Source organism: Patiria miniata, unplaced genomic scaffold (genome assembly GCF_015706575.1).
Source record: "Patiria miniata isolate m_02_andy unplaced genomic scaffold, ASM1570657v1 HiC_scaffold_5, whole genome shotgun sequence".
In the NCBI taxonomy this organism is placed as follows: Eukaryota; Metazoa; Echinodermata; class Asteroidea; order Valvatida; family Asterinidae; genus Patiria; species Patiria miniata.
In genome coordinates, this window is record NW_024037072.1 from 9632025 (window position 1) to 9649287 (window position 17263).

The window sequence follows — 17263 nt, forward strand, 5'->3', positions numbered from 1 at the left end:
ACGTTTAATTCCTACATTATGTACAGTGCTTTGTGCTTATTTTAGAACAATTAAATTTGAGCAAGTTTATGGTGCCTTTGAATTGTGGTAAGTCCCAGAAAATTATTGCAAATGCATTCCCTTTTTGTGTCATAAAACCTCCCCCTCTTCCCCCCCCCCCCCCCCCCCAACAGAAGGCTATTCTGGGAAGTTCCAAAATTTGTTTCTTCTTTAAAAAAAAGTTGCTACACTTACTGGTGTGTACATGTAATTCTTAAGGAACATGTAAATATGACTTTGTCTTCTTTTTTCATGGATAGCGGCATTTTAAACGGCATAGGGATGATATCGGCAGGGGACGCGACCGATACACAAAAAATTAATTACTCCCGGAAGACGGTTGGTGGGATGATGGTCGTCATGGGATGCCTATGGACCGCCTTGGCCGTAATAATCCTCGCGTACCTTAAAATGGTAACGATTTGCTGCAATAGTTCATCACATAAGGGATGGACAGATGCCGTCTTCAGTACATCATTTCAACGCGTCAGTTTCATTCTTGACACCCCGAGCGCTACACGAGCAGACACTTCGCGACATTATATATCACAGAGACATTAGTCACCCCACTTCATGCAATTCCTGCTTGTCATTCCCCAATATGTGCTGATAAGACGTTTCGGCTCATTTCAAAACACCTGTCATTTTTGTTAAGGTTATTCTTGTTTTCTTTTCTTTTTTCACCCATATTTGTCTACGTTTGTGTCACCACATACAAGCTGACATGAAGTTCATATTTGGCATATGTACCAATTTAAAAAAGATGTGCACAATGATGTCGTGCAAACCCGACCCGAAACCAAAACTGACCCAACCTGTTCAGTTAAGCCGCCTTGTAAAAAAACCCAAAATAAACTGAAATAAACCGAAAACAACACGGCACAACATTATTGTAGAGTTACTGTGCCTAGAACGACCAACGTCAACCCACCTTGCGAACGTGCATGTGGTTTGCAGACTATCACGCACTGTCTATAACATATAGGCACACGTGTAGGTCATGTTAGTTACAGTGTTCACCGTAACCATACGTTATGATTCTTTACTGAGAGATGACAATTTTCACGTGACACCGGTAAGTTGAGGCACAAGAAACGGACACAGTTGCCCAAGGCAGATATGCAGTTGTTTTGGGGTCGGTTTTTGCTTGAAATTTTATTGAGTCGGGTTGGGTCTGATTTGGGGAGTTCAAATAGATTTGGGTTCGGATTTGTTTTATCTATAATGTTTGGGGTCGGTTGAGCCTGGTCAACCCGACCCGATGCACAACATTAGACTAGTGCACAAGAGGAACAACATTAAGATGACAGCATCAGGCATCGAGCAGACATCTGGTTTAGATGTACGTACCGTACTTGGAAGCAAGCAGCAACCCCAAAAAAACCCAAATTTAGACGACTGCGAGATCCTGGGTAGGGCTGTCAATTTTCAAATAATTTAAGATTCGATTACTTGAAAGAGTGTTTGACCAAATAATCGGATATTTGAAACTGCCTGCTGGAACTGCATCTGTACCGGTAAAAAGTTTGCATGAAGAAGTGTACCAGTTGAAATTTGCGTGCTGCGAACGAAATGGGGCACTGGAGTGTTTTGCAGTAACTATTTTATAACTGTAAAAGGGGCTTTTAACCTAAAGTATGTGAACAATGAACCGCCGTCGACAAAAGTTACCGTCAACAAAAAAAGTGGCACCTGCCAATAAGAAACTGCAACTTTTCGATAAAATAACATCACAGTCGTGTGTGTATACATATATGTGCGAATTTCTTTTTGGTTCTCAAATACATTGTTTTCAGATTGGCCAAAAAATATTCGAATTTTCGGTTGATGTTGAATATTGGAGTTTATACAACACCTGAATAAATCCCCATCATCTGATTGGTGGATCATTGATCACCCGTTATTGAATTATTTGTCCTAACGCACGGCGCGCGCGCGGCGTGCAACGCACGGTACAATGGAAGTTTCATTGCACGGTGAATAGAACTTCCATTGCACGGTGTCATCGCTGCTGGCGGTGGCGCTGTTTTAAATCGAGATTACTTGAATATAATGGTTCTCAACCTAATGAACAGTTTGCATAAATTAAATATGATAAACCTCCTTGTCAAACTTTCAAACAGTTTTTAATCTGAATAAATTGGCTATTAAAAGTCAACCAATCAGATGACAAGGATTTATTCAGGTGTTATATAAAACAAATAATGAAAGTTTCACGTTCGTGCAATGGAAAGAATAATTTCATTCGGTGACAGATGAAATGTTCCATTCCACTCGGCTTCGCCTTGTGGAATGGAACATTTCATCTGTCACCTCATGAAATTATTCTTACCATTGCACTCACAAACATTCATTATTTGTATAATACAGTAAATTGAGGACAGCCCTAATCCTGTGAGAAGTCTTGAAAGCAGGCATTCTCAACTGGCATTCTGTCTTAATTGCTGACTTGAGTACTTGACATGTACATGCTCTCTTTTTTTTCTTTTTTTTGGACGGTTAGTGGATTTTACAATGGGATTGTTCTAGTAGCAAACCCAACAACCTCTGGCAAGCGGGCAGTCGCTGGTATGATGATCGTCATGGGATTCCTGTGGGCCACTTTGGCCGTATTGATGGTTCTATACCTTATGAAGGTAACCATGGTAACTGGGTATAACTTGAGCACCAGTACGCTTGATTGTCAAATGTAAAATCATTGGTGGACTCGTGTCATGTCAACGCATCGGTATGACTCTGCAAAGCTGAGTGCCTCTGCAGCTTTATCAATAAGCAATAATTCCACTAATTGGTAGCGGTTGTTGCTAACTATTAAAGGGAAGATACAACATTTGCAAACATCAAAAAAACGAAATGATCAAATTATCACGTAATACCTTACTGAATTGTTAGGGATTGACAGTCTACAGCATCTTGTAAAATCTTGGCTCCTGGTGTGCTGACATTTTCAAGAAAAACTGTATTTTTCCAACGCTGGCCGGCCGACCAGCGTTGGAAAAAACTGGCTTTGTTCAAAACCTGCTGCTATTTTTTTCATATTTAGTTATTCCGCATTTTCTTTGCAATAGATTACACACCTGTGAAGGGGTACAAACCTGCTAGAGTGATTCTTTGACCTTATAATTCCCCAAAGTCTTTACGTTTCTCCGTTTCATCTTAAGTGGGGGCGGGGAACCAGCCTACAAGAAAATGACTGGTTTTCTTGTTTTTTTCCAGCATAAACAAGCCCAAAATGTAAAACAAGTCAGTTTAACAATATTTGCTATAACATGCTAATTCTCCAAATCCATTTATTTCTGAAAATAGCAGCAAAAGCAATTGTTGTACATTCCCTTTAACTGAATAATTATTTACTGAATATATGACTGCTCGATATACATGTACTTAACCGCTTTCCCTCCTGCGACCTGTACAGGTATCTACATACAGAACCCGCTGCTTCCTTTCAGACTGTCTTGTTTGCTGCAAAGGAAAACAGTTTTCTCACAAGGTTTTTTAAGTGATCCAGTATTTTTAGGATATACGCACCTCTCTCTCATTAGATACGATAGATGGCGTATCTCAAAAAGTCCACCTGTACAACACTAAGTCTCGAGAAATCTTGGATGCTCATCCACCAGTGAAATCCATTCCTCTCCGCCAGCACATTCCTTGGTACTCGGAGTGCATTAGATCTTACAAGCGTGTTGTAAGGTGTGCTGAGAGGCGTTGGCGTGCGTCACATTCCCATGAAGATCGCACCACCTTTGTTACAAAACGCAACATTTGACCAATGATGCTGAGACTGAATACATGAATTCCAAAATATTGAAATGTTCCAATGATCCAAACCAATTATACAAGATGTTCAAGAACCCCCTGAGCATCTCAAAGACTGCTGCTTTACCATCTAGCACCAGTAACTTGGATCTGGCAAATAGATTTAGCGTCTTCTTTGTAGTAAAGATCCAGATAGTTTGTGATTCAACTAGTGGGCTTGCAGCCACAGTTGAGCCAGATTCCAATGTTTCTGCCAGTGTAGCAACATTTGAGCCTGTCTCCATAGGCGACATTGTTGGTATCATTGCCATATCTCCTAACAGGACTTGTCAACTTGATCCAGTTCCAACATGGATGATGAAGCATTTGGCGATGTCTTTTGCTCTCTGCATCAGTTCCATCATTACTTCCTCGCTGGAAACTGCTGAGGTGCCCACAGAGTACAAGTTGGCATATGTGACACCTCTTTTGAAGAAAGAGAACCTCGATCCCCAATAGTTGTACAATTACAGACCAGTTTCAACTCTGCCGTTTGTCTCCAAAGTTCTGGAGAGAGTTGTCCTATGCCAACTCACAAGTTACTTAGAGGACAAAAATCTCCTGGAGGATAGGCAGTCAGCATACAGAGAAAGGCACAGTGTGGAGACAGCTCTTGTCGGAATAATATCCTTCAAGCCATCGACAATTGTCAGATGGTTCTTCTGGTTCTTCTTGACTTATCTTCCGCCTTCGATATGGTAGATCACCAGCTTCTACTGCAGTGTCTTTCCGACAGGCTTGGCGTCACTCACCTGGCTCTACAACCAATCAAGCCTTACATGTACATGTACCTTGAAGAGAGAGCTCAAATAGTGTCTTTTGGTGATACTAAGTCTGATACTAAATCTGATTGCGGAGTCCCACAGGGCTCATTTCTGGGTCCTATTTTCTTCTCAACATACACGCTACCACTGGGTGACATTGCCAGACATCACAGTGTCCAGTTCCACTTCTTTGCTGATGACACTCGGCTTTACCTGGCCTTTTCACCTGATGCTGATACCGCCACATCCTTCAACCAGATGCATGACTGCCTCTGCCACTTCCAGTCATGGATGAGTTGCAATTTTCTACGTCTCAATGCCGAAAACACACTGATTCTCATACTTGGATCTCAATTTGATCACTCGAATTTCATCTCACCACATCTCACCATCACGAACCACGAGTTGTCAGTCTCCCACTGTGCTTGAAATCTGGGAGTTGTTTTTTACCGTCTTTTCAGTACGGATTCGCACATCGCAAGTTTGTGGAGAAGTGCTAATTTTCACCTAAGCAATATAAGCAGAATCTGCAAGTATCTGTCACAGGAAACAGCAGAACAGGCCATCCATGCCTTTGTTTCTTCATGTCTGGATTGTTCCAACGCCCTGCTTGTTGGCCTTGCAGCTACATCTGTATCTCTGAATAATGAGCTCGGTCATTGTCTGATGTGGAAAATACAACCACATTTCACTTGTTCTGAGAGAACTACATCAGCTTCCGGCATCCAAGAGGATCAGTTTCAAGATCTGCCTCCTTGTGTTTAAGATCCTGCTTGGTCCTGCTCCTCAGTATCTCCATGAGCTTATCTCCCTCAAGCAAACAGGTTGGGTTCTCAGATCTTCAGGCTTATACTGGTACATGTACTTGTTAGCAGAACCAAGAACTAGAACAATCAGCTATGGTCAGCGTTCCTTTGCCAAGTCTGTCCCTGCCATCGTGAATAAACTCCCTGCCAGACTCCGTCAAACATCCATGGACATCTTCAAAAGAGAACTGAAATCTCATCTACTTCACTAGTTATTTTACTAATTCTGGAGCATGACTATTGTTTGTGCGTAGGCGCCTTGATCATGTGGATCAGGTTTCCAGATAAGTGCGCTATATGAATCTATATTGTTATTACGTTGAGTCATTGTAGCCAAACTCATTTGAACTGTAGTCACCAGCCCGTTTCCCCAATGAGCCTTGCCAAGGTCTAGCACTATTGGCCAAAAAAAAAGTGGCTGCTGTAAACTCATGCACAAGTACTCCCGTTATTTTTTGTGTCCCAGTTAATGTTTTCTTGTCTTTTCTTAATTAAATTATCCCCCCCCCCAGCAATTTTTTTTCAGTCATTTTTTATTTTCCTGCTCCCAGATTTATGTTTTCTTTTTCTCAGTGAAATTCCCTCTGCAGTAATTTCTAAGTTCATAAATTGATTAATAATTGTTTTGTTGATAATGATTTGTAAACAAGGCTTCACCTTGCCCGCTACACAGGTGGAAGGCAGCTTTAGAGGAGTGGTTTGAAAGCTCCATCTGCTGTGTACAGAGACCATATAGGGAACTTGTACGGTGAACCCTCATTATGGACAGGGGCAATTTACTTTCTGAGACAATGAATGTACAACGTTTCTACTCACATCATGTGTGTCATAGAGAAACAAAGACCCGTCCACATAGAGGGCGCTCTGTGCAAGCTCTCTACCAGGAATCGGTCGCTCAAACAGCTTTCATGTAATCCACATTGTTACATTCATAATGCTTTTCCCCCTCCATTCTGCTTTGATTTCTGATAGTGGTTGGATTAACGGGTTAGAAGTCATCGGTGCGGCCACAACACCAGGTCACACGGCTGTCGGCGTTATGATGCTAATCATGGGCCTGCTGTTCTCGCTACTCGCCGTCTTAATGGTCTTTTATATAAAAAAGGTTCACGCTTCTATCATTCTGCTTGAATTTGCTGTCATTGCAAACTCTCTGGTACTCACTGTCCTCTCCTGGAGCTCTGGTGACCTCACATTTCTTTGACATCTCATTATCCATATTTGATGGAGCGCTGTCTTTATCAGTCCAAATGTCATGTGCACAGGATGTACTGTACTTGCAAAAATAATGGTGGTAAGACACCCAGAATGCTTTGCAATGGCTGCAGTTTCCACACACAAGTTTTGTGACAGAGATAAGCGGTGACCAGTTGCCACGGACACAGCAGTGGGTACCAGTGAATCATTGTGAACATTGTAATGAGTTGATTTTGAACAATATGGTATCATTTTAGAAGCTTTCACGTTAATATTTTTAAGCTGAAGTCCAGATCACTTTTGCAGTTTTGTTTTGATAAGCTAACTTGCCTTTATGCATTTGTTTGCCTTGGTGATGCAAGTAACTAACAATTAAGTAAATCACTTTATTGAGAAATGAACTGACAGTGAGAAATGATAAATAAACAGTAGAATTAAGAGTATACAAACATGCACATTGCTGCTGCATTGCCACATACTTCATTTCATCTCAAGTGTTTTACAAACACTGCATTTACATTGTGTGATAGTGATTCTAAACCATAACTAAAGACCCAAATGTGATTTTATGTCAAAAAATTATGAGTAAAGGTGCCGAGGTCTAAGGCCCAAAAAAAAAAGTCTCCGGTTTCTGGTATGCGCGCGCGTCGCCGTAGCCATGCGCGTCGGCAAAATTTTTAAAAAAAAATTTCAATGAAAGATGATGTCTCAAAACCGCCAAACTCACTGGTTTGACTGGAATCCTGCTGCTGCACAATTTTAACGTGTTTTTAGATTGGGTTATGGTCGAGAATAAGCTTTATGTGACCTCTCTGGACTCCCATATATTTGCACTAAGTTTAGTCGGGCACCATTTGCAGTCATCAGCCGACATTTTAAGCCAAAAAAAATCAGGTAACAAAAAAAAAAAGCCGCGTTGCCGCACCACTTTTTGGGCAAGCTCCATACCAGAAACCGGAGACTTTTTTTGTTTTGGCCTAATGGCCCATTTTATGCCGGTCAATAATGTACTGTCTCCTTGGAGTGCATCACAAGGCCGGTCACAAGTCCAGTCACAAGTCACAAGTCCAGTCACAAGTCCAGTCACAAGTCCAGTCACAAGTCCAGTCACAAGTCCAGTCACAAGTCCAGTCACAAGTCCAGTCACTAGTCCAGTCACAAGTCCAGTCACAAGTCCAGTCACAAGTCCAGTCACTAGTCCAGTCACAAGTCCAGTCACAAGTCCAGTCACAAGTCCAGTCACAAGTCCAGTCACAAGTCCAGTCACAAGTCCAGTCACAAGTCCAGTCACAAGTCCAGTCACAAGTCCAGTCACAAGTCCAGTCACAAGTCCAGTCACAAGTCCAGTCACAAGTCCAGTCACAAGTCCAGTCACAAGTCCAGTCACTAGTCCAGTCACAAGTCCAGTCACAAGTCCAGTCACAAGTCCAGTCACAAGTCCAGTCACAAGTCCAGTCACAAGTCCAGTCACAAGTCCAGTCACAAGTCCAGTCACAAGTCCAGTCACAAGTCCAGTCACAAGTACAGTCACAAGTACAGTCACAAGTACAGTCACAAGTCCAGTCACTAGTCCAGTCACAAGTCCAGTCACAAGTCCAGTCACAAGTCCAGTCACAAGTCCAGTCACAAGTCCAGTCACAAGTCCAGTCACAAGTCCAGTCACAAGTCCAGTCACAAGTCCAGTCACAAGTCCAGTCACTAGTCCAGTCACAAGTCCAGTCACAAGTCCAGTCACAAGTCCAGTCACAAGTCCAGTCACAAGTCCAGTCACAAGTCCAGTCACAAGTCCAGTCACAAGTCCAGTCACAAGTCCAGTCACAAGTCCAGTCACAAGTACAGTCACAAGTACAGTCACAAGTACCAGTGGATGATGAGCAATAACCGAGGAATGCTTTCGTCACAGTGCATTTGAATAGCTTGTGACTTGACTTGAGACTGAAGGACTTGTGAATGAGTTGTGAGGATTTGTGGCCCCTTGTGATGGACTCCACGCAACACTGCTTTTACCTGACTTGTTTCCCGTGTTATCCCACACCCACCCAGGTACACTCCTTGTACCGTCGCACAGGCGCCAGCTTTGAGAAGGCCCAACAGGAGTTTGCCCATGGCGTGGTGACCAACCCGTCCGTGCAGAACGCAGCCCGGGACGCTGGCAAGGCTGCAGCTACAGGTGCAGCAGACGCGGCCGTTAGCGGGGCCATGAGCTCGGTGTCGCAGCAAAACAACAGGATGTAAAGTGGCACCACGGCAGGCTTCCCGTCTTCACATAAAACCCTGTTCTAAAAGTCATGTGATTACTGTCAGGCGATCTCAACCTAAAGGACAAAATCCTAAATGAAATTAGCTCCCCGCCCTAAACGTTGGAGAACCTAAACACTATTTAAAAAGTTGCTCTTCAATACCATTGACTCAAGTCTCATTATTATCTCAACAATAAGTACACATTGTGTAAGAAATGTTTCCCAGAAAGCAAAAATTTGTATTCGTAATTGTAAAAAAAATCAAACAAGAAATGTGTACTCGGTGTTGTCTGAGGACTAGTGAGAACACACTTTATATACTTACATTAAATTGACATCTTCTCGATATAAATATTCCATCATACAATTAAGTAGAGAGATTGCCCCTGGTTTATTCTATTTTTTTTTTCACTTTCTTGCCCGACCTATGCCCAAATTTTAACGAATTAAACTTAACTTTTCCATGTCAAGCTTGGTTTGTAGAATCACGCAGGGTTTCCTTAAGGAGGCTGGAAGTTCTGCCCAAGGTGTGGACAGTAGATATACATATACCTATTGTTATTCATTGTACAGGTGGTTAAATGATTGCCCATGTGATAGTCACGTGGTTGTCCATGTGAAGATAACGTGATAGACTATGAAGCTTTTATCGTCCGTGTCCAAGATGCTTAAATATAACAAAAGATTACAAAAATTTAGCATTTTCTTTTTCTAATTCCATGTATAGTTTATGAGATTTGCAATTAAATATCTATTTCTGAAGAATGTTTCGCTTGCTAAAAATCTTATTTCTTTTATTTTCTTTCCAAAAATAAAGGTCGCCTTTTTGGTGGCATTAGAATTGCTAAGCGAAAGACTGAATAATTCTTAGCCAAGTTGGATTTTGTTGGCAATGTGAATTGATAGCTCTAATTGATTTATTAGTAAAGACAGCATAATCTGCAGTACTAAGATTTTTCACAGTGGCCTGAAAAAAAAAATGTTTTCAGGAACAAACTTTGTTTGCCCTATACATAGTATTTGTAGAGAAGTTATAAAAAAGGTGTGCATAATATAAACTTTGCCATACCAAATTACCGTGGTAAAAGCGTAGGTGTTGAATGTACAGTATGTGGCCATGTCTGGATACCAGCTAAGCCTGGTAACTGTCTTTCCAAAGTGGCAATTTTATATACTGGTATCCTGTTGAGTCATGAGTACCAGTTAAACGCAGCTTCTCAAGTAAATTGTATGTAATTGCACGAAATGTATGTCTTTATAAAAATGTACCTGGGGTAACCATAGGGAATGTTATTTCAAACCGTTCAAGGTAGATTTAACAGAAGTAAACGCATGCTTCTCTGTCCCATAATCTATAACTTATTATAAGGGAGCAAGAGAATGTTAACGATAAACAGAGCACGATTCCGTTTGCAAATGTGTACATACCAGTTCATCATAAATACAATAAAAGACAAAATCAGCGTGTGTATATAAATAATGAAATTGGTGTAGTTTGGTCGGCTAATAATCTCGAAAGTAAATCAAAGTTTAGTGGTATCTGAGAGCAATAGAACATTGGAAATGTATAAACCTAAGCCCTGTTACCTGGTAAATGTCCAGGCATGAGTTATCCATACCTATAGATACATGTAATCATAGTCATAGTCAATGTTTGTAATGTTATAAATATACAAAACACCCCAAACATTCTGTGTACATTCCATCAGCAATTGCCGCAGTGAGATCGTTTTCTCAGTTGCTTATAAAAATCTTCAGTTCATGGAAATAGATAGTTTGCATTTTGCTTTGTTTTACTAAAGACGACGCACATTGGACATTGATGTTTGAATATAGCCTGCGTTTTGTTGGTACCTTTTTGATATAAAATATGTATTCTGAGGATGACTATATATGGATGATCTTTAATAAACAAATTTAAAAAAAAAAACAGAAAGATTGGTAGAAGACAAACATGGCGTAGGAGATCATGAGACATTTCGAAATATTCTCGTATTTATATTGGGGGGGGGGAGTGGATTAAGGAAACTTTAGGTAAATCCACAATTGGAATATGACTGTTTGACTGTGATAGACCGAAATTCGGAAAGGCAAAGGTAAAACCCTTCCCTGTTTCGAAGGCAGAGACAAAGTTGGCCGGAATCTGGGCATTGTAATCCATGTTGTTAGGGGAACCAGCTTATGTCTTAGTCTAGTATGTACACAATCACAATACATATAGAGTATGAATCCTGTAATGTGAAAGTCTGCTAAAAGCTTTATTACAGTTGTACAAGCAATAATCGGTCTTATTTAATATCACATTTTGTTTTTAAATATAACGTGCACAGCATTAGGCTAAGTCCGTGAAAGTCGTCGGAAATAAATTCAGTAATCAAAAGTTTTAAAACAAAATACGTGAAAAGTCCATGGGGTTTTTTTTTCAGTTAAAATGTGTAAAATGTGCATGCCATCAGTCAGAAAATACAGACCATGTTACATTTGTTTAGAAATTGGACGTTGTTGACACGTGATTCCAACTTTCAGCAAAGTGTTCTCTCCTACAGTATCTCATGAAACATAATGGGTGTAAAAGTGTTGCCATAAATTGTTTAATGTGGGCAAAATAACATGTAAATGATGCTTAAATGTTTGGATTGCCCGGCGGTATGACGTCACACAGCACATGGTATGTACCTGACGTCATGTTTACGAGACGAGTAGTATTTTTTTTTCTAATACATGACACACAGAACTCAAAATGACGCTTTAATTGTGATTTTTGACAAAACGTTATTGTGGATGGTATAACGAAAGATAGTTATTTCATATTGGTACGAACATTGTCTTGGATTTCCCCAGTTCTTAATAGCCTGAAAATACCATGAAGTGACAGAAAAAAATACCTTTGAATGTTTATGTACGACATGTAATATGATATTTGCTTTGCGTTTGCTTTTCTTTGCACGATACATACATTTAAAGGCATTGTGTCCGTATTTTCCTTTTATTTGTATTCCATAATGTACGGAATATCGCGTTTGGTGTACATGTCCAATTTTATATGAATGTGATATAAAAATGAGATACATCTGCTGTATCATTAAATCCGCTCGCTGAAAATGTGAAATAAATTTGTAGAATACTAGTATAGCCTGCAGACATTAAAAATGCTGTAGAGTGTTTACTGTTGACATGTCGATGGTTAGATTCACGTCATGTACTGAATATGAAAGAAAGAAAACTACCCACGACTTTGATATAAATTATAATAAGATATAGTTCAGAGTATTGAGTTTTGTCTTCGATCTGTGCATACCACATAAAAAGTTCAGTTATTTCGCGTTCAGGTAAAAAGAGTTTGGTGTATATATAATTTCGTCGGTATAAAAATAAGAGTTCAAAGCGCAATGATTTGGAGGTGCAAGTTGGACATTTTTAAAGTCTTGGTGGCAGCAGAGACGCGATTCTTAATCGGACTTTGAAAACATTTAGTCACTGGATGCAAAATCTTAATGGGGTATGTAATAAAAAAAAAGCATGCGCAGTAAATTGTACTTACAAGATATTGTAAAGAATTATTATGCCTAGGCAATATTGTGAAATGTCCATATAACAATCTGTTATTAACACAAACTTTGGTGGGCGACTTTCTTCATCTGTCAAGACGAATTCTAATTGGGCACCACAGGGTTCATGTTCAGGGTTCACCGACTGACAATAATAGGTCAGGTCGCTTTAGGAGAAAAATATATGAATATTAAAATCTCATTTGATTGAAAACCCGACGTTTCGGGCTGGGGTAAATATTTTTGTGTAAATAACTATAGGCATCTACCGAATACCTACTTGTGATTTTGTGTCCATAGAATTTGTTTTAAGAAGGTGTCATTTGAATGTATTAAATTAATTGTAAAAAATGACAAGTGAAATATTTATAAAATGAGACAACTGCATGTTTGTGATTGTGTCTTATCTGCCAAAGGTAGGCCTATAATTGGCAGACGTAAAGCATCGGTTGATATAGGTTCGCAGATGGTCTTTTCTACTCTGTTTATTCTTAATCAATAGCTGTAGGCCTATACAATTGGTACCCTACATAAAGCTTTCGTTTTTTGAAAACCAGTTAGTGGTAAGTCTAAACGAAATGGATTTTTCTTTCGGAAACAGTTGTATCTGTTTCTTGGTATTATGAATAACACCCGAATTGAATCAAATGAAATCATGTGCAGTGGGTCCTTTATTGTGTTGTGTTTATTCCGATACTAGGCGTGGTTTAGCTGGGTCATTAGGTCATCACAGGCCAATCAAAGTCATGCTTTCTTATTGTCTGGTGACAAAGTATCTAAACATGAACTGAGAGAAGGACATTTTCATTTGTCATTGAACTTGACTTGTGATTTGACTTTTGACCTACATCTTTATTATTGGGTTGGGTTTTTTTTTGCATTATTGAAAATCGCCCAATGGCGCAAGTCTACAAAAGCCATTCTTTGCAAAGGGACCGCTCTTAAGGGTGCAGCCCTGCAATAAACTTCTCCTAGACACTAGTGCTAAATGCCCATACTTCAAAATTCTTTTAAAAATAGTCGGAACTCTCACAAGTATTTATGCTGCACAGAAAAAAGATGATCAACACGTCATCTTTCATTTTCTTTTCATTTTTTGGTGGAATGACCATTGACTTTTCGAGGAATTCTCACTTAAAAGAAGATGACCCCTATTTTTCCCAAAGCGGAAAAGTAGCCATCTTGAAAAACATCCCTCCACAACATGTCAAAATAGTGTCACTTTCGAGCCCATGCAATTGCATCCAACACGCTCAGAATTGGATCTATGGAAGTCCCAAGTCCGGGCCAGAGGTTCATTGCCCTATCTCTTCAAGTCCCCAATTTTATGGCGCTCAGAACTCTCTAATATAGATTATTTTGAGGGTATAACTTTTATTCATAAGCTCGGCGGATAGGTTAAACCCTATTTACCGGTGTGCACCCTTTAATAATAATAATGGAGTCTTATATAGCGCACGCATCTACCAACAATTAGGTACTCAAGGCGCTGGAAATTATGTCTATTATTAAAGAAAGGTAAATAAAGTTTATGAGAAATATGAGACCCATTATGTAGCACCTAATAAGGGTTTACAAGGTGCTGCGGCGCATATTGCAGCCACTGCCAGAAACACCGGGGCAAACCCCTTCTCTTAGCGATAAGTGTTACACAACACACGGGACCTACGGCTTCACGTCCCATCCGAAAAGGACGAAGCAATAATGATAAAGTGCCTTGCTCAAGAGGACAAGCACCATGTTCCCACGGCACACGAGTCGAACACCGTAACCATTGGACCACAGCACCCCATAGACCCGAACGTTTGCAATGCCCCCCCCCCCCCAAAAAAAAACCAACATTTTTAGAGCAAAGAGGAAGTATTGGTTATTCATATCCCATCCAAAAAAAAAAATGAAAGAAAAAAATTATCCGAGGTCGATATTAGGCCCGAAAATAGTGCCTTTTTTGCGCCTGCTGGCTGTAGAGCGCCCAAACAACAATAAATGGAGTTTCAGCTTCTCTGAAGCTCAAAATGCCCCCCCCCCTTTCCTTACGATTTGGGAGCATCTGCTGCGGAAAAGCCCATGTTGATACCTCAGGTTCATGGCGTAGCGGTACTTTCCTTGCCTTCCACGGCTGTGACCTGGGTCATCGAATCCCGCCTGGTCCACATGTGGATTGGGTTTTCAGTCCCTACCTGATTCCGTGGGTTTTTCCCAGAATATGTTAAGGAGAAACTGTTCGAATGGGCGATGACGCGAAGCATCCGAGCCCTTTTGAATTCACCTTTTGAGTTGTTTCTCCGACAATTGTCCGGTTTACAAGGGAACAAAAAAGTGTCGATTTCTTATCAAAGTTAATGCTTTGAGCTATGAAATAAATTCGATCCATTGTTCATCATTTAATGGATATAGCTGTGTTGTAAAAAAAGCCCCACTAGACGTAGCTTTAGCGTATTCAATAGACTAGACGATATTTCAAAAAATGTTACATGAAGAGGCATTTTTGAGTTGAAGTTGGTAACATATATAGCTATTTTACCTAATTTCGGGGTGCTGAATCCGAAAAATGATGGTTACCAAGCTGGATTTTTAGTGGAAATATGCCTAATTTGCACAAATCTTTAATACCTGTCATGTAATATATTTGTTCCCATATTTGGGTATATTTTTTATTTTACTTTTTGAAAAGTTTATTTTGGTGATTTTACTTACGCTTCCTTACTTAAATAACATTTTCTAAAGCATACAAGTGACTGAATGATTATGACGACATAGTGACAATTCAAAATGGCTACTATTACACGCTAAAGTTGCGCGCATTTACCTTGTCTCCAGATATCATCAAGCATTAGCAGTCTTGACAACCTCGGTATTGATTAAACTCAAATTTGCCATGTTGCTTACTGGTACAGTTACCCTACTAAAAACCTTATTGGAAAATCATGTAAACAACGATAACATTGTGATATAAAACGGGGGGGGGACGAGGTGTCCATAAATTGAGCTAAACAATAGTTGAAGGGTTGCCTGACGTGGGATACCTGAACAAGTTCAAGGAAATTCCCAATATTATTGGTAAGAAAACGTTTTGACGTTGACATTATTATTGTACGCAACAATAATCTTTTGGGTGGAATTTCCTTGAAGTTGTTCAAGTCCCCCGCGTTAGAAAACCCTTCGCCTAATATTTTAGCCCAATTTATGGACACCTCATTTTCCCCCTGTTTTTCGGGGGGGGGGGGGGGCCTAGATATCAAGATATTGTCATTTTTCACATAATGTCCCATTATTTTTGCTACGGTAACTGTGCTAGTAACTAGCTTTGTGAATTTGAAGCACTTCAATACTGACGTTTGGTGAGACTACTTGATGATATCTGAGGAAAAGTAAATGTGCGCGACCTTATAGGGTATAATGGTGGCCATTTTGGATGGTTTCTATGCCCTCATAATTACTCAGTCACTTATATGCTTTAGAAAATGTTATTGAAGTGAAGGTAGTGTGAGTAAAATCACCAAAATAAACTTTTCCAAAAATAAAATAATAAAAAATATACCCAAATATGGGAACAAAATATATTACACGACACGTAATAAAGATTTATGCAATTAAGGCATTTTTCCACTAAAAAATCCAGTTTGGTAACCATCATTTTCGGATTCAGCACCCCGAAATTAGGTAAAATAGAGATGCCTCTTCTTGCCCTAAATGAGCACTTCTTTTAAATATCGCCTAGACTACAAGGCATTTTTCCATATTTTGCTCATAGATCTTTGAATTGTCCAGTTTTTCATGGCCAGCACGAAGATACACTGTTATTTTACATGTACTGTAAAAGATTCCTTCAATCTATGGCGAAAATGTGTGTTGTTATTAAAGTCAGGAACTTTATGTTCAAAATACCGAAAACTTGAACAATTTATAACCGTTACTTTTCCAATAAATCCAATTATGCTTGGAATTGTTTGCAGGGGCCATTCACAACCAAGCCTATAGATTCACGACTTATCTTCAGTTGACTGTGCATTCTTTTTAAGCATGTATATTTAACTGTACATTCATCTTTACTGAATAGAGTGACGTCGCAAGAGTAGGTTAACTTCTGGGCTTTTCCTCCCACCTCTAAAACTGTAATTTCTTCTCACTGTCTTCTCTCTGAGTTGGTGTGATGTTTCTCCTGGGATGCTTTACAGACTATAATGATACTAATACAGATACAGATACCTTTAAAATACTTTTTTCCCCCCCGTAGGTTCCGCCCACTAAAAAACCACTGCCGCGGCACTAGTAGCGCATTTTCTATAGGGTGCAGCCCTACAATAAAATTCCCATTGACACTAGTGCTAAATGCCCATACTTCAAAATTCTTTAAAGACACTCAGAACTCTCACAGGTATTTAAACTGCACAGAAAACTGATGATCAACATGTCATCTTTCATTTTCTTTTCATTTTTTTGTGGTTATTCGTTGGTTTATTCGTTTATTGTGAAGCTGTTACTTTGTTTTGTTTTTTGTAAACAGGCTGTTCCTTGTCAAGCCCCGCTTTTTTGGAACGTGCCTCCACATCTGTCTATTTTTAATGTATTTTTCTTTATGATCATGTGGAAATAAATGTTACTTTGAATTGAATTGAATTGTTATATCTCTTCAATTCCCCAATTTTATGGCGCTCAGAATTCTCTATTAGTTATTTTGAGGGTATAACTTTTATTCATGAGCTCGGCGGATGGGTTAAAGCTCGGCGGATGGCCTTAGCCTTTGTCAAGGCGCTAGTTGATATTCATCCAGCCGTATTCGCGGTACACGATATCTTCGCCAGCGTTATGCATGCAGTCATATGTCTATGCATGCAGTGCATTAAAAATACAGCCCGAACAGCGACCTC

General features: G+C 39.8%; 1 protein-coding gene across 3 annotated transcripts in view; it reads left to right on the forward strand.

The window, feature by feature from the left end:
• The window catches only part of LOC119740827 (secretory carrier-associated membrane protein 1-like), a 33949-nt gene extending 20904 nt beyond the window's left edge, over positions 1-13045 (forward strand). For 2 of the 3 annotated variants that reach the window (XM_038216268.1, XM_038216270.1), the window contains 2 exons: positions 6380-6512; positions 8648-8934. In XM_038216268.1, the coding sequence (XP_038072196.1) occupies positions 6380-6512; positions 8648-8839 (325 nt within the window). In that variant the 3' untranslated portion in view covers positions 8840-8934. Of the gene's footprint in view, positions 1-6379; positions 6513-8647 lie in introns of all 3 variants that reach the window. The other variant, XM_038216269.1, reaches the window with a different exon arrangement.
• The last annotated feature ends 4218 nt before the right edge of the window (positions 13046-17263 follow it).